Source organism: Eretmochelys imbricata, chromosome 3, assembly GCF_965152235.1.
Source record: "Eretmochelys imbricata isolate rEreImb1 chromosome 3, rEreImb1.hap1, whole genome shotgun sequence".
Taxonomy (NCBI): domain Eukaryota; kingdom Metazoa; phylum Chordata; order Testudines; family Cheloniidae; genus Eretmochelys; species Eretmochelys imbricata.
Window position 1 is genome coordinate 109,651,438 of NC_135574.1, and position 23,295 is coordinate 109,674,732.

The following is a 23,295-nucleotide window of genomic DNA, read 5'->3' on the forward strand; positions in this document are numbered from 1 at the left end:
ATTTTCTTTTAACTTCATAGCATTCATTACATCTTGGTAATGAATGAAAAGCCAAGTAATTAGGCAGCACTTTGCCAAAATCATGTTATACTCTCATTTTTGGATACAAGACATTTTTGATTACCTCAAACAGGCTGATTTTCTTTTTCCCCTTTAATAATGATTACTCTTTAGTAATAGCTTTGTTAGGTTTTATAGTGAGAAACTAATTTACAAAAGAGAAAAAAGAGGTAGCCGAAAATATTGTTTCACTTCCAATTAATGTGTAGCTCACATAGATTAATCTGCACTTCAGAATCTTCAATAATAGCCAATCAAAATAAAGTAGCTTTATGATACTGTGACACTGAAAGTAAGTTATACTTGTAAAATATAGATGGGAACAGCTGTCTACAAGCACAATCTGTCTTAAGTTCATAACTGCATGTAGTCCAGAAAATGTTTTTATAATGTTAAAATTTGCATTTTGTAATTAAAAAAATCTAATATTGATTCTTACAGATAACAAAGGAGGATTTAGAACAGCGCCATCCTCAGTTGGATTCTGTTTTTACTTTGGCTCAAAATTTGAAAAATAAAACTTCCAGCTCAGATGTTAGGACAGTGATCACAGAAAAATGTAAGTTCTCTCTCATATATATATTTTTGCAAGCATAATCAGTTTTTCATTGTACTAAAATAAAGTCTTATTTTCTTTCTTAATAAAGTATGAACATTTTCCCTAATTATAGCAGACTAGCTTGTACGCATGTAGGACTTAGCAGTCAAAACAGTCAAGTGACTTTCAGTTTCCCAGTGTTATTTAAAAACACTTATCACTAATCACTAATTAAAATGTTCCTGCTTCTTTACTGTCCATTTCTTAAGTATGGGGGGAGGAGGGGAGATATCTTGGATAGCTCAGTACAGAGTAGCTCATGAAAGGCTTGAGAACGGCTTGGAAAATTCTTCCTGCTTATTCTCTTCATCATATTCAGTGGTATAAAGGAATTAATGTATTGTTTATTTCATTATGAACTGCTGTGTTCTCAACACTTTGTAACTGAGGGCAATAAAGATTCTGATAGTGTTTGTCCCTGTTTGTTGGGTTTGGGGAATAGGAGGAAAAAAAGAAAAGCCAAGATAATTGAGTTGTGTGTTGAAAGTGGAAAGAATCTTTAATAGAGATAAAGAGTGGAGGGTCAAATTGAGCATATAATGGGGGGAAATGTCTTGATCTGTAATATGGAAAGGATATTTCTTGTCTGTAATAATGTGCCATAAAAACTTCAGAGCCAGTGAGTTGGGCTTAGATTTTTAAAGCTACTTAGGCATTGCTGCACTCAATGTTTCAACGCTTAACTGACTTAAAAGACTAAATTTCATTTTCAAAAGGGAGTTAGATGCTTAGTAACCTAAATCCTATTGGCAGTCCTTTTTGAAAATGAGATTTAGTTGTCTAAGTAAGTTAAGCATTGCAACGATAAGCGCCACAATGCCTAAATATTTTTAAAAATCTGGGTCCTGGTTTAAATGGACAGCCAATGTTGATAGTTGTCTCAGGAGTTTTTTTTCAGCTAGGTTTGCAGAGGAGACCTGAATGCTCTGGAGATTCTCCTCTTCAGTACATTAGCCAGTGCAGAATGTTACACCATTTTCACTTCTGTTGTTTTTGCTTCTGCTGTTTTAATGAAATCACTGATTTTTTTTTATCAGCAACTGCTGTTTGCTTTTGAACCTAACATTTATCCAATATAGTAACATTTTTCTATTTTCTGTTAGGGGTGCTGGAGCTCTTTCTTCATAGATCTAATTTAGCACTACTGAAATCATTCTGAAATCATCCTGAAGCTGCTCTCAGGTTGCAGTTGGTGACTCTAGTACATTTTATGTACCAATACAATAGCTTTTCTGGTACAAGTTATTGTCAACATTTTTCAGGGAGAGAGTTGTGAAGCTGAGTGTACCATTTCTTACTGGTGAAGGATGAGTAAAGAGGCCCTCATGCAGATAAGAGAACTCTGATGGTTTAGAATACTTTGAAATCGTTTATATGGGATTAGAATTCATACAAGTGCCATTAAATTAAATATGGCCCTTTTCTTTGCCTTTGTTCAGATGTGGAAAATAAAATGACTTGAGTACCCAAGTATATTTGATACCCACTTATATCTGTTTAACAGCAAAATAAATAGCCCTGGAGCTGATAAACAAATATAAATTAGAATCAAGCATACTTAATATTATTTATTATCTGTGTTGAACACAGGCCATTTGATTTTCCACAGATCAGAACAAAGGTGATCGAGGTATTATAAGTTAAATACAGTAAAGATTGTGAGTTGCTCAGATATTATGGTAGCTGGGGTCATGTAAGTACCTAAAATAGACAGCATTAGAAATAGAAAGGAAATAAGTACACAAGATTTTTCTTTAGAAAAAAAATCTGTCCTATGTACATGAGGCACTATTATTATAAGTGCGAATCTTTTCTATAAAAGCCGTGCTCAGGAGTGTGATATACAACAGAACAATGTAATCAATACTATCCATAGGTGATGGAAGTAGCAGTACTGAAGGAAAATGGCAAGGACTGTAATAGAATTACCATGTCATTTAGAATTGGTGCAGATACTGTCAAACTTTATCTGTTCGGTTGGCTGTGACAGTGGTTTTCCTGTCTATGCACAGAAAGTTTCTAAATCTGTCCATAGAAACCCTAATCGATTTGAAAGAATATTTATTTTTAAAATAATAATAAAATGTGCCTCATGTAGATAAATAACAGAGACCCATATCTTACCATTAATATATAAGTAAAACTCTATATAGATTTCTTAAAAATCAGTGGAACAATATGCTCCTGACTATAGGCTTTATTTACATAACTCGTTGGTAATTATTACTTAAATTGATTTTAAGAGAGTTATTTGTGTGAGCAAGGTGGGCAGGATTTAAATGTGTTCAGGAGAGATGAGTCTCCTCATTGTTAAGGCTGAAACCAAGTTCTGTATGAACCTTATTATGAGCCACTCCTGTAACTTAGGCTGGTATAGTTAGTTAGTGCTGAACGTTGCCTAGCTTTACTCTAAATGCAAAGGAAAATATTTCTTCAAAGTATGATGAAAACTGGTCAAAATTCTAGAGTAATAGGACATTTTATAATTTCACAGTTGGAAAATCTGACCTTTCTTTCTTTGTTTACCTCTAGTTCTAGTAACAGAATGGTTTGTTACTCCCCCTTTTAACTTTCAGCATAGCTAAATCTCCTTGACAGCTCTTGGACTGGTAATATTTGAAGGAAATACATTGTAATGAATGATTATTGTATATTATTGTAAAAGCCACTTAGGCCAAGTCTACACTAGAAACTTTTTTTGGTATAGTAATGTAGATTAGGGATGTGATTATTTTTTCTTTTGGGTGATATTTCTATATTGGCAAAAACTCTAGTGTGGCGGCCGTTATACCAGCATAAAAACGTATTGATCGGTATAGCTTAGTGCAGTCAAGAGGCCGGTATAAGCTATATTGGCTCAAGCACTTTTTTGCAGTTGTAAGCTGTCTCTTTGCTAGGAAGGTTAGCCAGCTATCAATGATTATCCTGACAAACCTTTTCTAGTGTAGATGTGGCCTTATACCCACACTTCATTATTTTGTGTATCACTGTGCTGGACAGACTATATATGCATTAATAAAAACAGTCTTCCTAACCCTGTTCACTATTGTTTACCCATTAACTAATCTGTATAACCACTTGCCCTTTTCTCTTGCCTCTGCGAGTATGAATACTCCTGATGTGCGGCAGAAGTATTTTTATGGGTCTTGCAGCAGCTCTGTATACAGGTGGTTTGCTCCATTTCAGGTGGTCACAGGAAACAATAGATAAGGAAGTCCTGGCTAGTGGATGTGAACTTCAGGTTATAACTTTCTGCATTCTCCTCTGCAGTAGAGAAGGTCAAGAACCAGTGGGACAATACTCAGCATGGTGTGGAGGTACGGCAGCAGCAGCTAAAATACATGCTTTCTGACAGCATGCAGTGGGATGAGCAGAGGCAAGAAATGGAACAAATCGTAAGACAGTATGATATCCGTCTGCACATGCTTCTGCAGGCTCCTAAAGAGACACTTATCAAACAGATTTCTGAAAACAAAGTAAGATTTGTTCATGCTTCCTAATTCCTTCCTCAGACTGTATGATGTCATTGGGTCAGCCTAAGGTCTTCTCTGACTTAGAAGTATATGATTCAATATTGATAACATCCTTTGACAGGTTCTCTGTGCTTGTTTGAGTATATACCTCTGTTTGTATATAATTATATATTCTAAATAGCCACTTATTTTTGTTCAGAATTCCCGAGAGTCGTGTTTGGTGAAAAGTAGTGAGTTTATGGTGCGTGTGCGAGTGTGTCTGTATATGTTTATATAACCGATATATTTGTATCACATTCACTTAATATCTCCATCTAATAAATTCCCTTACTTAAGCACAGGATTAATGCAATGCGCTGACACAAGCTTATCATACAATCACTGAACATAGTGCATGTTACTTCACAGCAATTTATTAGTCATACTGGAGACAGTGGAAGTAATTATTAGAGATGGGCCAACTGATTCCAAAATTGACCTGAATTGTCACCCCAAATGCAGAGTGCAAGGTCCTTTAAGGACCTCTTATTATGAATCTCTTTGAATAAATGTGTTCTCTATCCCACATCAGGTACCCTGCTTTTGATATTCCAGTAAAGCCATTGTAGTACATTAGCAAATCCAACTGCCTCAGGGCTGGTTGCTACCTTTATAGGACATGAGAGTGTCTCAGAGATTGGCCATGCCTCTCTGATACAAGGAAGGATAGAGAGGGCTAGGGGAGGAGTAGGACAAGATGAACTAAAGGTTCACAATCAAAAGTGAGGAGGAAACTCAATCAATGTGGGTTGTTCTTGGGCTGGGTGGAGGAGTGAAGGGATAGAGACAGTATGTAATTTTAGAAAAAATAGTCTAAGGGGAGGAGATTAGGATAAAAGTTGGGTTGGAGGGGGGAGAAAATGTGGTGAGAATTCATCAAATGTTCCAAAAAGCATTCAAATATTCTTCCTTGAGTGCTGGTCCTCCTTGAGGGTATATTCCACATGTGGGTACTCATGCATACCATGTGCTGGAGTCCAGAAATACTTCAGAGCAGTGTCAGTTGACCTACACATGTGCAATAGCTTCCCTTGCGCTCCTGGTCGAGGGCATAAAGGGTGGTGTGGGTTGACGCCTCTCCAGTTCCTTCTTACTGCTGCATGGCCTGAGTTGGGATCATGTCCTCCTTCAGTGCATAATCTGTAAAGTAAACTCATAAATAGTTTGTATATATCTAGTTTTAATTAGAATAAGTCCATAGTTAGTAAGCTTATAATTGGGATAGGATAAGTTCACTCCCCTGTCCCTTTTGGGGACAATCCCGCAGTCCTGTGACTATGCCCAGAGTTCCAGGATTCAAGAACTGTGTCTCCTGCCCTTGCTCCTTCTCTGTCAGTGAAAAGCATCAACAGTGCCTGTACTGTGTGAAGCACATATATTTCCAATCCTTTGCACCCAGAACTAGGGAGGCATGAGAGCCCCGTCAGTATTCCCCTTTCACTTTTGTACTGCCACCTAAACCCCCTTTCTGGATATTAGAGTTAGTACCCACCAGATACGCTAGAGCAGTGGACCAGAGTTAAACCCATCTGCAGTGGGAGTAAAATGGTTCACTGTTTATTAAAGGACATAATTTAAATGTTTGTTAATAAATATACCATGATGGATAATGTAGCATGAGTGAAGCATGCAAAATGAAGAGTTTAGACTAAATATGTTTAGATTATGGAAAAATATATTTAATGTATTCACACGTTATGAATAACCATTCATAATGTACTTCTCTCATATACTCTGCAGTTTGAGCTTTGTCCTCTTAACGTTAAACATTTTTTTAATTTAATTTTCCTCTTATGTTCTCTGTTGTTAATATGTAATGTACAGCAGCATATTATTGGTTTGTTTGTAAGCAGGCGTGCATTATGCTCTTCTGATCTTTGGTTACCAAGTATGGCATATCATTCCCTATAAAGAGAACAGGCCTACAGCTCCTGAAGAAAAATTCCAGCTCCTCCCATTTTTAATGGCAGGAGGTGCATGTCTCATAATATTTTAGAGGTTTTACGTGGAACACAGTGCGAGAAAAACTATACAAAACAGACTTTTCAAAAAATATTTTGATTTTGAAGTTCATCTTTATTTTTACTCTGTATTTTGCTTAACAGCTGGCAAAAATGGGCAATGAAATGCAGAAAAGAATTTGTGTAGTCCCTTGTTCTCTTTGGCAAGTTTTTTCTCTCATGTCTCTATTTGAATAGTTCATTAGCATCTACTGAAATTTATAGTGCCTTAATAATAGGGGATTTACGTCAGACAAGAAAATATACACATAAACGTTTTATAGTCTGTGTGTGCAATAATTTAACAAAATTCAAAATATAAGAAATCAGACTTTGATTTTAAGGTTGCTCTGATGCCTTGTTTATTTTTATTGACTTATTCTGAAATTTCTCCTTAGCTGCTAATACAAGAGCTGCGTAAAGGGGACATAACTGTGGCTGCATTCAATGACCTGTCTAATAAACTTCTTCTGGACTACAGTGATGATGACACAAGGAAGGTGAAAGAAATCACTGATCACTTAAACACATCTTGGATAAACCTGAATCAAAGGTAACTTTTTCAAGGCTCTGTTGAATGTAAATATTGTACATGGTAAATCTAGATCTTGCAGTTTTAAATAGTCAAAATATTGGACATAAACTCATGGATATGAGAGGCCCTCATAGGTCATGTAATCCCATTCATTTTCTGTAGCAAGTAGAGTTATCCCTGTTCAACAGTCACATATATCAGAGGGAGTCTATTTTTGAGTATTTCTCATTATGGGAACTCCCATAACTGTCCCTGGAAGACTTTTTCCATATACGTATTGATCTTCTTGTTAAATAAATAAATAAATTCTGATGTAGAGTCACAATTTTTCCTTCGTTCAGTCTTATTTTTTTGCCCCTAGCCATTTGTGTCTGCAACATTTGGAACAATTCTTTCCCTTCTTTGAAATCAGCACCTTTGGATATTTATAGATGGTTTCCAAGTTTCCTTTTTGTGAGTCTATATGTATTCAGTTCAGTCTTCTGACATATGTTAATTCCTATGAGCCTCTTCAGATCTTGGTGATCCTTTTCCTGAAGTGCCTCCAGTTTGTCATTTCTTGTGGGTCTCGTATGTGGTACCTTTTATTTTTCAACCTGAGTATCTAACTTGAGGAGCTGTAAGAAGAGTAAATTATTCTCTGCTTGAAATTTACTTATTTACACTCACTGATAAAGATGTAGTTACTTGGGTGCTGAAAGTCTTCCTTTCAGTAAAAATATGGTCCCACTCGTGTATATGTGCATATATATGTGTGTGTATATTGCCTGAAAGGTAATCAAATCTCCATTCAACTCCTGTTTTATATTTTTTAGTAGCTGACAGACAAATGATACAAGAATAGTATATGACTGATATTTTTTGAATATCAAAAGCTTTAAAACACGATAGTTGTCTGGCCCAATCATTTAATGATGATTCAGTAGGGAGAATCATTATTAGGGGAAAAATTCAGTGTGTTTAAAAAGTCTTTTTAAATAACGACAACCAACGAAACTGCTTTTGTAGTTGAAAGTGAATGAGAAGAGAGAGATGGATAATGAAAGTTTTGTATAAGTGGCATTATGACCTAATGGGAGAGGAGGAGGTGACTGCAGTGGCATGCAGTAAGTATCAGAGGTAATGAAGGAAGCAGTGTATAGAATCTTGTTACTCTTCCTGGGAGGGAAAACTCTACCTTAGTAGTTTGCACTTTTGATGTGGCATGGAATATATACAAATGCTTTCCTGGTTATTTCCAGAGATGACAACTGAAATGGCATAAAACTTTGTAGCTCATCTTACATGATGATTTGAGAGAGAGAGAGAACAAAAATATATCCCTCTTTAGATGTGTCTGGAGTTATATGCTGGAATTTTCAAAGGAGTTTGAAAACCCATTGAAGTTCACTGGGATTTGGGCACCTAACTTCCTGTGGCTCCAGGCACACTGTGGGAAAAGGCATTGGTTTATGACAGAGATTCCCAGTTTTTTTCCATAGTGTGGGCCACTTCATAGTGTTGAGGATCTCATGGATCAGGTCCTTTTTTGGTCACCCATTCACATTCAGATTTGGGATTTTGGGTCATCCCTATGGCTGTTACTGTAATTGCCCAAACGAAAAAAGAATGGAAATAAAAATCTCAGTTTGTATTTGTGATTGGCAACCTAGGCCATATATACCATACAATCTGAGGCTTACTTCACATGGGGCATTGGTGGGGAAGAAATTGTTTTGTGCACAAAGTTCAGTTCTATGGCTTATGCATTAAATAAAGATTTATGCTTACAATATTATTTTAGAAGTGCTACATGGTCTGTTCTGGCAGTATTCATGCATGGAGAAACCAGGAAGACTCTCCTTAGTTACTTGAGCTGGAAGACTCACTGTTCTGAATAGCATTACAATACAGCTATAAAACATAATTCCAGCAGAACTTTAAATTTTCAACAGCTAATTTTAAAGCTATTGACATTAAAGAGATTGAGCCCTCCAGTTTGATGTGGTGTAAATTGGATATGCTGTACAGTGGCTAATAACATTTTTATACTCAAGGGCTAAAACTATGGTAATTCATCAGTATCTTCACAGCTTCAATAATGGATTACATTCCATGTCTTCAGCATCCCAGTTGTTTCTTCCTGACACATTCTCCCCCCCTGTGCAGAGTATTGATTTTTAGTATGAATCTGAAAAACAAATTGATGGAATTTAGTGTTCGGGCCGGGCTGGGAAGAGCCTAAAATTAAAAGGGGAATGATTTTCTTGTTCTTGATCGTGGCTTTGCTAATAGAATTCACATATTTTTTTCCCTATGGACTCCTTAGTCCAGTGTCACTTCTGCAGTTTTATGGAAGTCTGAATTTCATCCAGTATGGATTCCACAACCTTGGAAGACCCTTGTCAGAGACTCTGTCCTTTCATGACTGGATTTGGACTCCTCTTGGAGTCTGACTGCACTTGCTGTATTGTCATAAAAGGTGGTTACGGTGCAGGGTAGAGTTCTCTCTTTTCTTTTAGTTTTGGATTTGCAGTTTCTGAGAATGAAATGAAAAGTATCTAAGTCTTTTTTATAACAGTGTGGATCACCACTAGGCCATCACATAAGCCCTAGTTTTTCTTCTAACTGAAAAACGGAAAATTCCTAGGTTACCCACATCATCACTCTCAAACCATTTGATATATTAATCATGCTGCTGGAATATGAAGAGCATACTTAATAACATGTTTTCAGCTTTAGTTCAAATAGCATGAAAGTGATAGAATGTAAGCCTGTTATAGTCCTTTCTCTCAATTTCAATCAAGCAGAAAGTTTTGAGATATTAAAATTTAGTGCAGCGGCCATCATTCCTGAAGTGATGAAATTAGGTGTAAAGTTCAGCTCATCCTCCTGTCCAGTGCACCAGTTCTTAGGCTTACAAATCTGGGTCAATTGTCTTGATTCATAGAATCATAGAAGATTAGGGTTGAAAGAGACCTCAGGAGGTCATCTAGTCCAACCCCTTGCTCAAAGCAGGACCAACCCCAACTAAATCATTCCAGCCAGGGCTTTGTCAAGCCGGGCCTTAAGAATGTCAAAGAATGGAGATTCCACCACCTCCCTAGGTAACCCATTCCAGTACTTCATCACCCTCCTAGTGAAATGGTTTTTCCTACTATCCAACCTAGACCTCCCACACAGCAACTTGAGACCATTGCTCCTTACTCTGTCATCTGCCACCACTGAGAACAGCTGAGCTCCATCCTCTTTGGAACCCCTCTTCATGTAGTTGAAGGCTGCTATCAAATCCCCCCTCACTCTTTCCTTTTCAGCAGACTAAATAAGCCCAGTTCCCTCAGCCTCTCCTCATAAGTCATGCCCCAGCCCCCTAATCATTTTTGTTGCCCTCTGTTGGACTCTCTCCAATTTTTCCACCTCCTTTCTGTATTGGGGGGCCCAAAACTGGACGCAGTACTCCAAGTGTGGCCTCACCAGTGCTGAATAAAGGGGAATAATCATTCCTTCGATCTGCTGGCAATGCTCCTACTAATGAAGCCCAATATGCCGTTTGCCTTCTTGGCAACAAGGGCACACTGTTGACTCATCTCCAGCTTCTCATCCACTGTAATCTCCGGGTCCTTTTCTGCAGAACTGCCACTTAGCCAGTCGGTCCCCAGCCTATAGCAGTGCATGGGATTCTTCCATCCTGAGTGCAGGACTCTGCACTTGTCCTTGTTGAACTTCATCAGATTTCTTTTGGCCCAATCCTCCAATTTGTATAGGTCATGCTGGAGGTGTAGGGATAGGGTCCAGAGTATCTGCCTCTCCCTCCAGCTGAGTGTCATCGGTGAACTTGCTGAGGGTGCAATCCATCTCATCATCCAGATCATTAATGAAGATGTTGAACAAAAGTGGCCCCAGGACCAACCCCTGGGGTACTCTGCTTGGTACTGGCTACCAGCTAGATATTGAGCCATTGATCGTTACCTGTTGAGCCTGACGATCTAGCCAGCTTTCTATCCACTTTATAATCCATTCATCCAATCCATACTACTTTAACTTGCTGGCAAGAATACTGTGGGAGACTATCAAAAGCTTTGCTAAAGTCAAGGTATACTTTGAAGCTTGTCTGTTTCTTTGAAAGCCACCTTTATTTCCAGACTGTTCTGTTTTCATCGCTATTTCACCTTCAAACTTACTCCCTTGCTTGTGAAGGAAATCCTTACAGAGGGAAATGATTTTGAAGTCAAGACTTCCTAGTTGCTTTGACGTCTTTATTTCTTACTCTCTTTGAGTTACATCGCTTTAATTTTAGAGGGTGTTGTGTTATTATTAGACAACATATTTATCAAGCACCCTATCCTTCGAATTAACATTCCATTATTATTTCCTCAATAAGAAGATAAATGTTCAGGCATATTCCCATCAGATCTAGAGCCAGAAGCATCAAGCCATGGAGGCAGGGCTAAATTAAAGGGTACTGCTCTGTCAATAGTTTATATGGCAGTAGCCGGAATTTGGAGTGTGTAGGAACCACTTAGTTTCTAAAAGATGGGGATTATTCAAGTGATATTTCTTTGAACAGAATAGTTATAAAAATATAACATTAGACTTGTTGCGTTTAAATGACAGTTGTTTTGTATTTATGCAATGCTTTTCCAAAGTGCCAATAAACTAATGTACAAACCATGGGCTTGATCCTGAAGGGAACTGGTAACCTGAAACTTCTTTTGTTTCTAAAATCAGGTCTTGCATCTATGGATCATTTCAGCCACTATTGAAATTCAGCCACCTGTAGCTTCAAACACAGCAACTGCTTAATACTATTGAGCAAACACTGCACAGCACAGTACAGCAGGAAGGAGGGGAAGAAAATTCATTCCTTCATTTAAAATTTAAGGAGAATGTAAGGAGGTTGAATGTAAATGTACAAGGTTAGAATTTTGGCCAAAATAACAGGGAAACTCCTACACATACAAAAATGACAAGTGGTGAGGATTTTGCTTTTATGTCTCCTATAAACAGCAGCCTCTTCATGAACACTTTGCCATTGACACCATATGAGAGTGTTAGTTTAGTTCTGACTTGGAGGGAAGAGACAGTTTACTGAATTAGTAGCAGCATTTCGGATAGCAGCTACTGGTAGACGTGCCTATACAATGAGAGTCCTACTGAAAGTACTCACTTTTATTTGGTCCATATTTTGAAAAAACATCATCAAATTCAGTTTCATACTGTGCTATGTATAACTGGTAATGGGTAAATGAGATTTTTTAAAAATGTTGAGTTTCAGAGTAGCAGCCGTGTTAGTCTGCATTCGCAAAAAGAAAAGGAGGACTTGTGGCACCTTAGAGACTAACCAATTTATCTGAGCATAAGCTTTCGTGAGCTACAGCTCACTTCATTGGATGCATTCAGTGGAAAATACAGTGAGGAGATTTATATACACACAGAACATGGGAAAAATGGGTGTTTATCATGCACACTGTAAGGAGGGTGATCACTTAAGATGAGCTGTTACCAGCAGGAGAGTGCGGGGGAGGCCTTTTGTAGTGATAATCAAGGTGGGCCATTTCCAGCAGTTAACAAGAACATCTGAGGAACAGTTGGGGGTGGGGGGTGGGGGGGAAATAAACAAGGGGAAATAGTTTTACTTTGTGTAACGACTCAACCACTCCCAGTCTCTATTCAAGCCTAAGTTAATTGTATCCAATTTTGCAAATTAATTCCAATTCAGCAGTCTCTCGTTGGAGTCTGTTTCTGAAGTCTTTTTGTTGAAGAACAGCCACTTTTAGGTCAGAAATCGAGTGACCAGAGAGATTGAAGTGTTCTCCGACTGGTTTATGAATGTTATAATTCTTGACATCTGATCTGTTTAATGCAATTTCAGTCATTTAAGTGTCTTTTTGAATCATAATATTTAAATTTGGCTTATTACTTATGAGCTGCTATGTATGGGAAAATCTCAGATTTGACCATTGACCTTTCTGTCAAATATTACCAAAAGGTTATCAGTTGATTTACTTGTTCACATGGCCTTTTGAGCTAGAACAGGGATTGGCAATATTTGGCACGCGGCCCATCAGGGAAATCCGCTAATGGGCTGGGCTGGTTTGTTTACCTGCAGCATCCGCAATTTCGGCCGACTGCAGCTTCCACTGGCCACGGTTCACCGTTCCAGGCCAATGAGGGCTGCGGGAAGCGGTGTGGGCCGAGGGATGTTGTAACCAGTATCTTTTTGGGCTTATAGTTTTGAAATATGGCACATTCTTTAGGTATGTGCTCCTGACCACAGGGAGAAAAGAAAACCCACAGATGTTAAATATGACACTTCTTTCCTAGGGTACCAAAAGGCTATCAGTATAGGGAATTGCAAACATTATTTTAGCTTCCAGTGTTAGGCGGTCATGCTGGGCATAAGGCCACCAATTTGGAGAAATTAAGGTCATTCGAGGTAACTGGTTTTGCAACATTTCAATGATTTTCACCAAGAAAATTATCAAAGGCAAGAGGTGTCAATACAGTTAGATGTTTCCACCCTAATGGGGGCTGTTGTCAGCTAGTGTTAAGTCCACACTGTCACATAAAGGCAAATACCATTTATGTTTGTGGAAGCCCTGTATTTTTAGGGTATTGAAGTCATTTGGCTCTCCTAAACAAGTGCAAATGAAGTACATCTATTCAATATTCCGCAATGCTGTAATGTGTAAAGTATATTCAATTTTAGGGAAATGGTTTCCATTCACAGCAACGGGCTACTGCTAACAGTAGTGAGAAAAACATTCAAAATGTGGCAGTAACAGCTTCTCACACTTGCAGTGTCACACAGCCATTATGATAACACATAGATGGAAATGTTAAGTTTTATTGAATAATTTGTATCTTCCTCACACAAATCCAGGGGTTTGGGGTGTACTACATATATCCAGTACAGAATGATAGATACAGATGCAACATTCCAGGAACCAATGACCTAACATACAAAAAAACAAGTGGGAACAGTCTGTACAGTTTTCTTAGTGTTTTATCTTAATGAATCTTGAGATCATCTTACAGTATCTGCATTTATGATTCACATGATATGGTATGTCTTGATGGAAAAAAAATTGAGATGCCTGTCTTATTTGTGCTTTCAGAGCTGGTGATAGGCAGAATGCCTTGGAGGTTGAACTGAAGATAGTGCAAGCCTTAGTCAAGGATCTAGAGGGCTTTCTCAAGTGGATGCAAGAGGCAGAAACTACAGTTAATGTCCTTGCAGATGCATCCCAGCGGGAGACTGCTCTGGAGGACAGTGCCTGTATTGGGGAACTGAAAAAACAGATGCAGGTAAGAGCACGAGAGTGTGTTTGTGTGTGTGTTTTTACATTTACTATTTAAACATTTATTATTGTGAATCTGACAGGGAAAAGGCGCCTAATAAACTGGAAATCCTGCATCTTATTCATGAAAACAGTATTTCAAAATGGCAATGGGTATGGAAGAAGTTATTGATTTAATGAAATATAAGAATCCTTACTAGGGATTAAAGCAAGGGTGTCCAGCCTTTGTCTTGGGCAGTCTGCATCCCTCAGGTTCTAAATTGTGACCCTGGTGGGTAGCTGTGTTAAGAAGAAAATGTATATTATGAATTGAAAATGTGCCCCCTTAGCTACACCCAATTGTTTAACTTAAGTGCTTGACTCTGCCCTGCCACTAGGCAGCACAGGTATGCCTTCTCAGATGCCTCCTTCACTCCCCGCTCCTCCTAGGCACTTTCCCTGCAGCCCCAGCAGCAGAGCTGTTGTTAGCCGGGAGTGCTTTGAGTTGTTGCTATCCCTTCACTGTTGCTCAGCAGTTCCCCTGCTGGTAACCAGCTGCATTACATGGGAGTGAGAAGAGAAAGTGGCTCTGCTTGCTCCATTGCCTACTTCCTGCCAGACTGGGAAAGCTAGGTATTCCCCCCTGGGCCTGGGGAATACCTAGCAAAGAATGGCTCCTCCTCCCTCACACAGCAATTCAGGAAAGGCCAAAAGGAGGATGGCGGGGGGAGGGGAAGACAGGAGACTCCCCCTAGGGTCAGCACACTCCAGCTACTTCCCTTCTCCATACCCAACATGCCTCTTTACTGGAATATGTGGGGAGGGCGACACAGGCTCTGCCTTAGGGGCACAACTGGAAGAGAGCAGGGCAGAGAATATGTACCAAAGGGTTGATTGGAGACACTTGATCTCTTTGTAATGCTATGTTTGGGCCTCAGGCTGAAAAGGTTGGATTCCACTAGATTAAAATAATTTTCCATGTTTTGCATTTGTGCTAGGAGATAAATGGTTAAAATGGTTTCTGAAATAATATGGATTCTTTGGTTGCCCTGTTGACATCCTGTGAATTTCCTTCACAGCTATCCCCCTTTCTTCCTAATTTTTTTAATATGTTGTTTCTCCTTCAGTTAGTTTACTTTATCATCTAATGTAATGTATTTTCTTTCTGTGGGGAAAGAAAGCACAATAGATAGGTCAGCCACACAGTCCAGCCCCAAGTTTGGAGTAATATCTTTTCATGGTCTAAATTGATGGTGCTCGAGTAGTTTTTAATGAGCAAGAGCTTGTTAGAGTCCGTTGTGCAATTGATCTAAGCATATCTATATAATTTAAATGAAACTAACTAATCTAAAATCTGTGATAACAAAAGTTTAGGGAAAGAGTAGTTTATTGTATAGCAGACATAGTATGGCCAATGCTTTAATGTGGCCAATCAGAATATTCCTCTCTAGATATGTTCATGTAACTATTGTACCATGGTGGTATAGTAGTCTGTAATTATCTTCCATGAATTAGCATTTTCTCCTTTAAAAAGGAAAAAAAAAAAGCCTTCCATGGTTAATAATCACAAAAGCAGGAGGTAAATCCAGCACAGATGGGAAATACTGTAATAATACTTCGTATACAAATAGGAGATGTAAGGGATCTGAAATGGGACAACAGAGAGTTAATGATCTGAGATAGTGTGGTGTGTGGAGGGCTTGATTCTACATTGCCTTGTAGTCATTTACACCTGTTCAAAGGCTAAATCGGAATGTTAGTGTTTTACACCCCCTCTGCACAGGTGAAAATGAGTACACAAGGGGTAAGACAATGGAGAAGAGGCCTTATTTTGGCCTCTGTGTCACGAGGTGTGATCAGCTTTCCGTAGTTGTACAAAGTTTCCATTTTTAAAATAACAGAGATCTTCCTTCTCATCCACAAGGAGCAGAGTTCTTGTTCTGTGGCCACAGAGAAGCTAGAGGTGACTGTTTGGGGCTAAGAAAGTTAAAGCGCAGCCACTTGTCCACCTCCCTTAGTTCAACACCCTTTACTGTTGTTTTCTATCTTTACCATGGCTGTGCTCTGTTCTGCACTGCACAGCAGAGGGAGCATAGTCTCCTAACCTACCCATGAGTCAACACATAATTTTAAGTTCCCTTTCAGATATGAAAGGTTTAACTATAGTACATATCAAAGGCTTTCAAAACTCAGTGACTTTGAAATAAATTCCCTCCCCACAACTTCCAAGGTCACTTTCACTTTCTGATGATCATTAGTCTTCTAAAAGTATAGATTTTCATATTATTGTATTGATGTAATAATTCCAAGTGTATTCTTGTGTTTTCAGACATTTGTTTTTTATCTTATGTTTCTTTCAGCACTGTACAGTTAGTCTTTCTTGTTATACCTACAGGAAAGAGAAATAAAATTACTCCAGACTCAGACCCACAATCTGTTCACATTCAAAATATTTTATTTTTAACCCTGGTGCTGTGGTATATACAGTAACATGAAACTCTGTCTATCTCACAATTTCATGTGTTTAAATGTACAAGGCATTGTATTTCCTAAATCAAATTGGTTACAAAACATGTGCTGTGCTCATACTGTCCTTGCTTTAAGGGGAGATTCTTTAGGAGAACTATACACTGATTGAATAGCACTTTACAAGGGGTTCAGATTGTGACACATCTAATTTGAAACAAGTCACAAGTGAGGTTTTAACAAATAACAGAAGAGAGGACTAGAGTAACATGACTAGATTCCGACAGGTTAGCTGTTGCATAATTTGATGGTTCCAAATCATTTGTAAGTTTTTTGTTTGTTTTTTAAAATAGATAAAATGAACTTAACGAGTCATCAACCTTGTTATTATTGGTGGTCTAATTCCTTGCGTGTGTTGGATGAAATGGGTGACAAAGAAAATGGTACAGTTGAAAGAGGAGAGGGCAGATTTGCAGTGGAAGAAATCTATTTTGCCATGGGAAGTCCAGAAGTGTTCAGTGGCATGGGAAGGGAAGTGGCAGCATCAGATATTGAATGTAAGTCAGGGTAGGGGGTTGAAGGAACAGACTTTGTGGTGGATAAGAGGGGAAAAAGAGTCAAAATGGAGTGAGTAGAATGTGTTGCTATAATTCTGCTTTGGGGGAAGGACTGAATGGAGGCAGAGGAGCTGAGAGAAGAGAGAGAAGGGGATGGAGAATGGTGTGGAAATCAAGGGTACTGATGGCTGTGAGATTAGAAAAAGACTGGATGGAATTGTAGGTGGGCTATGCCCTGGAAGTGAGGTGGTGATAGGTGAGAAGGGGAAATTGCTCTCATATGATATTTGCAATGTCAGTGTTTAGTGAAGATGAGTTTGAGGAGCGGCCATTTTGGTGAGTAGAATAGTTGATTCATTAGTGACGGTCAAATGAGGAGGTGAGAATGAGGTGGGAAGCCAAAAGGCCAGCTGGGAAATCTATTTTAAAATTGTTCAAGGAGGAAGAACTTATGGTTGGGGGACCATCCAATCCAATGCATAGGCTGTGGTAGAGGAGGCTGGTGTTGGGCAGAAGAATCTGCTTAAATGAAGAAGGCTGGCTCTAGACAGACTCCATGCAGAAGGGATTATCCCATCACGAACACAGGGTTCAGCAGAGCAAGCCGCATTAGCACAGGTATAAGCAGGGGGATGTATGCATAGGAGACCTGGAAGAGGGGGAGGTGAGCTAGGGATAGAGCCTGGTAATGGGAAAATGAAGAGCAAACAGGAAGAGGAAAGAAAATAATTACAAAGATAGAGAAATGTGTAATATTTAATGTGGAGATAAAAGAATAAAATCGGGAGAGAGTGCGAGCAGAGAATAAAGAAATGGAAAAACACAAAAGCAAGTTAAGACAGTTTTTAAAGACAGGAAGTGTTTAGTTTTCCCATATTCCTACATGCTGTCTATTTCTCAGAAAAGGGAGTATACAGAAGGGGGGAGAACCGATTGCTTCGCAGGGAACCAAGGCAAGGACGTAGAATCTTCTTCAAGCTGATCGCTCTGTCTGAAAGGGAGTACGCCAGCACTTGAAACATTTAAAACTGAGCAATGTATAACGTGGTCACTTCAAAGCTATGCAATACCTGAGGTTCTGTGAATTCATCAGAGCCTTAATATTAATTTTAATTGGTGCCTCCATACCATGCTGACTGATGCACTAGAAAGATATATGGAGATTTTCACATGGATAATATGCAGATTAATAATAGATACATAATTGTATTAATTTTTTCAGATTTTCAAACTAAACCTGAAATTAGACATTGGCTATCCAGTCAGGCTAGACATTGGAAAAAAAAGTGTGCATCTTCTAGGTGAACAGGTAAATTGTATTCTAGCTCTGTAGAATATATCTAATGCTGCAGTCTAAAAATAAGCATGTAGTACTGGTTGCAGTCTCCATTCTCATCTTCATCCTGTGCCAGATCTCATATCCTAATTCAGTGGCTCAAATCTCTTGTATGCTATCACCCCACGTTACAAAAAAAAGTTTTAATCCTTTAATTTGGGATATAAACGTATACCCCATATAAAAAAAAATGGTAAAAGGTCCAAAAGAATGCCACCATAGCTAAACAGCAGATTAATGGATGCCATTAGAGCCAAAAAGGCATATATTAAAAATTTGAAAGACAAATCCTAATGCAGGAAATAGGAAGGAGCAGAAACTCTGACAAGTAAAATATAAAAATATAATGAGGCAGGCCAAGAAAGAATTTGAGAAGCAACTTGCTAACGATGCAAAAACTAACAGTAAAAAATGATTTAAGTATATCAGAAGCACAAAACTTGCCATACAGTGAGGCCAATAGATGACAAAGGAGTACTTGCAGGAATGCTAAATTAATACTTTGGTCTTCACTGCAGAGCAGATTCCTACATCAGAGAGATTCTCTTTGGGCAACCAATCTGAAGTAGTGTCCCAAATTGATGTGTCAGTAGAAGAGGTTTTAGGACAAATTGACAAACTCAACACTAATAAGTCCCCATGAATGGATGGTATTCACCCCCAGAGTTCTGAAGGAACTCAGGTTACATACCATAGTTAGTAGTTCTGCAATTTAACAATGAAATCAGCCTCTGTACCAGATAACTGGAGGGTACATAACGTAATTCTGATTTTTATAAAGGGCCTTAGAGGAGATCCTGTAAATCACTGTCCAGTGAGCCTAACTTCAGCACTGGGTGACAAATTGGTAGAAACTGTAATCAAGAACAGAATTATCAGACACCTAGCAGATAAACATGATTGGTGGGGGGGAAGGTCAACACTGCTTTTATAAAGGGAAGTCATGCCTGACTAATCTATTAGAATTCTTTGAGGGAATCAGCAAGACTAAGAGTGATCCAGTCGATATAGTTGTACTTGGATTTTCAGAAAGCCTTTGACTTGCTCTCTCATCATCAAAGGCTATTAAGGAAACTAAGTGGCCATGGGTTGAAGAGGGAGGGTCCTCCCATGGTTCAGTAACTGGTTGAAAGATGGGAAACAAAGGATTGGAACAAATGGTCATTTTCACAATGGAGAGAAGTGAACTGCGGGGTCCCCTATGGATCTGTACTGAGATCAGTGCTGTTCAACATATATTCATTTATAATCTGGAAAAATAGGTGAACGCTGAAGTGGAAAAGTTTGCAGATGATATAAAATTGTTCAAGATAGTTAAGTCCAAAGCAGACTGTGAGGAGTTAGAGGGATCTCACAAAACTGGGTGACTGAGTAACAGAATGACATTAAAGACTAACAGATTTATTTGGGCATAAGCTTTCATGGGTAAAAAAACACTTCTTCATGCATCTGAAGAAGAAGCTTTACTCATGAAAGCTAATGCCCAAATATATATGTTAGTCTTTAATGTGCCACCGGACTCCTTGTTGTTCTTGTGGATACAGACTAACATGGCTACCCCTTGATACTTGACAGAATGGCATATGAAATTCAACATTAAGTGCAAAGTAATGCACATGGGAAAAAATAATCCCAATTATGATTATACAGTGATGGGTTCTCAATTATCTGTTACCATCAAGAAAGAGATCTTGGAATCACCATGAATAGTTCTCTGAAAACATCCACTCAATGAACAGCAGCCGTCAAAAAGGCTAACTATGTTAGGAACTATTAGGAAAGGGATAGAAAATACCATAATGTCCCTATATCAGACTATAGAACACCCACACTTGAATGTTGTGTGCAGTTCTGATTGCCCCATCTCAAAAAAGTTATGGTGGAACTTGTAAAGATTCAGAGAAGGGCAACAAATATAATCGAGGTTATGGAACATCTTTCATACAAGGAGAGAGTAAAAAGATTAGGACTGTTCATCTTAGAAAAGAGTCAACTAATGAGGGAAAGAGGTCTGTAAAATCATGAATGGTGTGAAAAAATGAATAGAGAAGTATTACCCTTTCACACAGTACAAGAACCAGGGGTCACCCTATGTTAAGTCAGCAGGTGGAGTACAAACAAGAGGAAGTACTTTCTCACGTAATGCAAAACTAACCTGTGGAACTCATTGCTAGGGGGTGTTGAGATGGCGAAAAGCATAACTGGGTTAAAAAAAGAACTAGGTAGGTTCATGGAGAAATAGGTCCATCAATGGCTATTAGCCAGGCTCGGCAGGGATGCAACCCCCTGCTCAGGTAAAACCTAAACTTCTGACTGCCATAAACTGGGAGTAAAAGACAGTGCTGGGTCACTCCATAGTTGTCCTGTTCTCTATACTCCCCTGAATCTCTGTCATGGGTCACTGCAGGAGTCAGGACAGTGGGAAAGGTGGACTGTAGTCTGATCCAGTATGGAAGCTCTTATGTTCTTAATTCCCATAGTTTCTGGACATTCCTCTGCTCTCCTATCTATCCATAAAGAAAGAAAAGGCGGTCGAGAGCCCCTGGACCTGTTGGCATCTCCCCTTGGGGGGTTGACACCCCAGGTTGAGACCCAACATTCTAATTAATATGTTAATTTAATATTTTTTCTGTTCTGTTTTGGTATGTATTGTAGTTGTATAAGTGCATTTCCTGTTCTTTCAGCAATGTGGTTACCATCAGCAATGTGTTTTTTTTCCCCTCCCTTAATTTGGAGAATTTTTAGGATGCCATGATAGTGGAAGCCATGTACATGAATGTAAAAATAATTCAAAAAGGCTTTGCTCACTGGGTGTTCTTTCTTCACTGTGCACTGTTTTTTGATGGGTTTCTAGAACACTAATTTTTTTTTTACCAGTTTGCATTGACTGCCATACCTTCTATAATCAAAGTTGGATCTGTCTCTGTTTTGAGGCAGTGACGTTGTCCAGTGTAGTCTAAAACTCTGGCTGTTTTGCTTCCTGCTGTGTTGATGTTTTTGGATGTTTGTTCTGGCAGCACCTCTAATAGAAATGAAAATGTCTTGGTTGACTCACCTCTCTAAGCAATAAAACGTGGCTGGATGTGGTGGTGCTGTAATATTGCTACGTATGTTGGTTGGATTACACCTGGAGTATGTTATAGGTATAAAAAAAATTCCCACATTGTAGTGTCTTATTTCTGCTGTTAGATAGCTTGCTTAAATAATATTGCTTTACGGTGAATATACATCAAAGTGTTGCCTCTGAGGATTCAAGGCAGTGGAGACCCTATCTAGGGATCGTGATCGTGACTTGAAATGTTCAGTTTGCCAAAATCATATTCTCACTCTTGTTCTTTCCATTTCTTAATGAGTCATTCAGGAAAAGGTTCTAATTGGAAATGGCATCTTAAAAATATTCATGCTTACTGGCGTGGAAATTATTCGTTTGGGAGCCCTTTGGATGAATTAGCTTTAGGAGAGTTTTCACAGGAAAGAGATTTGTCCCCAGCAGTCTTTCCTTTTTTATTAATAATCTAGCTTTGAGATGTGCCTGTATATGATTTATTAGCCCTTAACATATGGCTGATATAATTAGGGCAGGTGTCCCTCTGCTCTTCTCTCAAGATTGATAACATGGTCTGTTATTCACTCACTCCACAGCTCTGCCAGAGCTGCATTTAGTCTGAGAGCGAGAACACAGTTCTCCCGAGTGAGGGAGTGAATGCCATGTTCGTGTTCTCTCTTTTCTCTCTCTTTCTCTCTCTCTCTCAATATAAAACAGCTATAAGGGAAGAACTATTGGGATATGTTGGAGCTGTCTTCCTAAGGGAATTCTGTTTTGTTTCTGCAGCTTTAATGTTTCAGTTAACAATCTTCTCTGCTATTTAGTGCATTCCAGTATGGTAGCAGACATTCGGCTGCTCAACAACTTCGTTCTTTCTCTGTGCATGCTGAGCTGAGCATATACTAGCTAGGAGGATCTGTAAAGGGTTGTATTTTCTTGATTTTTGTTTTCAATTGAGAGAAACTTATGCTGTATGAACCTCCTTTGCCTTTGAGACATTTAAAGCTTTGTAGCTGTCAAAAGCAATCCTGGAAGCGAGCATGCTCAGAGAGCTGGCAAATCATTGTCCAGTGACCAGGAGGAAATCATAGTTGCTCTTCATTTATAATGCAAATTCTGAGGTGTCTTCAGAAGTGTGGCAAACTTAAAATGATGGCTGTGGTGAGAACATCTCTGCAGAAAGTTGTGGTCTTGTTGCATTGCTTGCAGAGGATGGCAGTTTCTTCTCCACGTTACCAAAAGCTTTGTAAGGTGAGTAAAAAATGGGAAAAAACAGACCTTTGAGAGTCTGTAGACCTTACTTTTATCTCAAAAAAACAACAAATAAGATGGGCATCCTATAGAAGGCATCCTACCCTAGAAAGTAAATTTTGAAAGCCTGTTATATTCTGTTGTACATACATATATGTGAGTTATTCAAGAATGTGAAATATGTTTTAAATGCATTTGCTGAAGGTTTTTTTTTTTTTGATAAAATGTTTTTGGATAACGTTTAAGGATTTCTGTGAAGGAACTCTTAATATTCAATTACCTTCCCTAAAAGTCTATTTATTTATTTAGGGATGATGGTTAGGTTCTGGCAAATGTTATAGTTCTTCAACTCCTATTTAGTCATTATCCAGGATACTTCAGCTTTCTTAAATTCCTATTTTTTGTTTGGTTTTGAGTTGAAACAAACTTTAAACAAGCATATGATTTCAGCAGGTTAGTAAACAGTGTTAGCACTTCTACTTTCTGATTCTAATTTTTTTAGTGTTCTACAAAATTAAAAAAAAAGTTAGATGAAAATCATGTTGACAGATTTGACAACTTTTTGTTTGAATAGAACTATTATCTCATTCCTTGAGACTGAATAGGGTTCAGATTCCAGCAGGACTGTAGTATTGTTCCATACCTTGCACAGGTACAGCTGGACAACTTTGTTGC

General features: G+C 38.6%; 1 protein-coding gene across 1 annotated transcript in view; it reads left to right on the forward strand.

Moving 5' to 3' along the window:
- UTRN (utrophin) overlaps positions 1 to 23,295 on the forward strand; it is a 528,745-nt gene that overhangs the window by 197,221 nt on the left and 308,229 nt on the right. The window contains exons 49-52 of the mRNA XM_077813162.1: positions 502 to 619; positions 3,929 to 4,134; positions 6,569 to 6,723; positions 13,803 to 13,992. Of these exons, the coding sequence (XP_077669288.1) occupies positions 502 to 619; positions 3,929 to 4,134; positions 6,569 to 6,723; positions 13,803 to 13,992 (669 nt within the window). The remainder of the gene's footprint in view (positions 1 to 501; positions 620 to 3,928; positions 4,135 to 6,568; positions 6,724 to 13,802; positions 13,993 to 23,295) is intronic.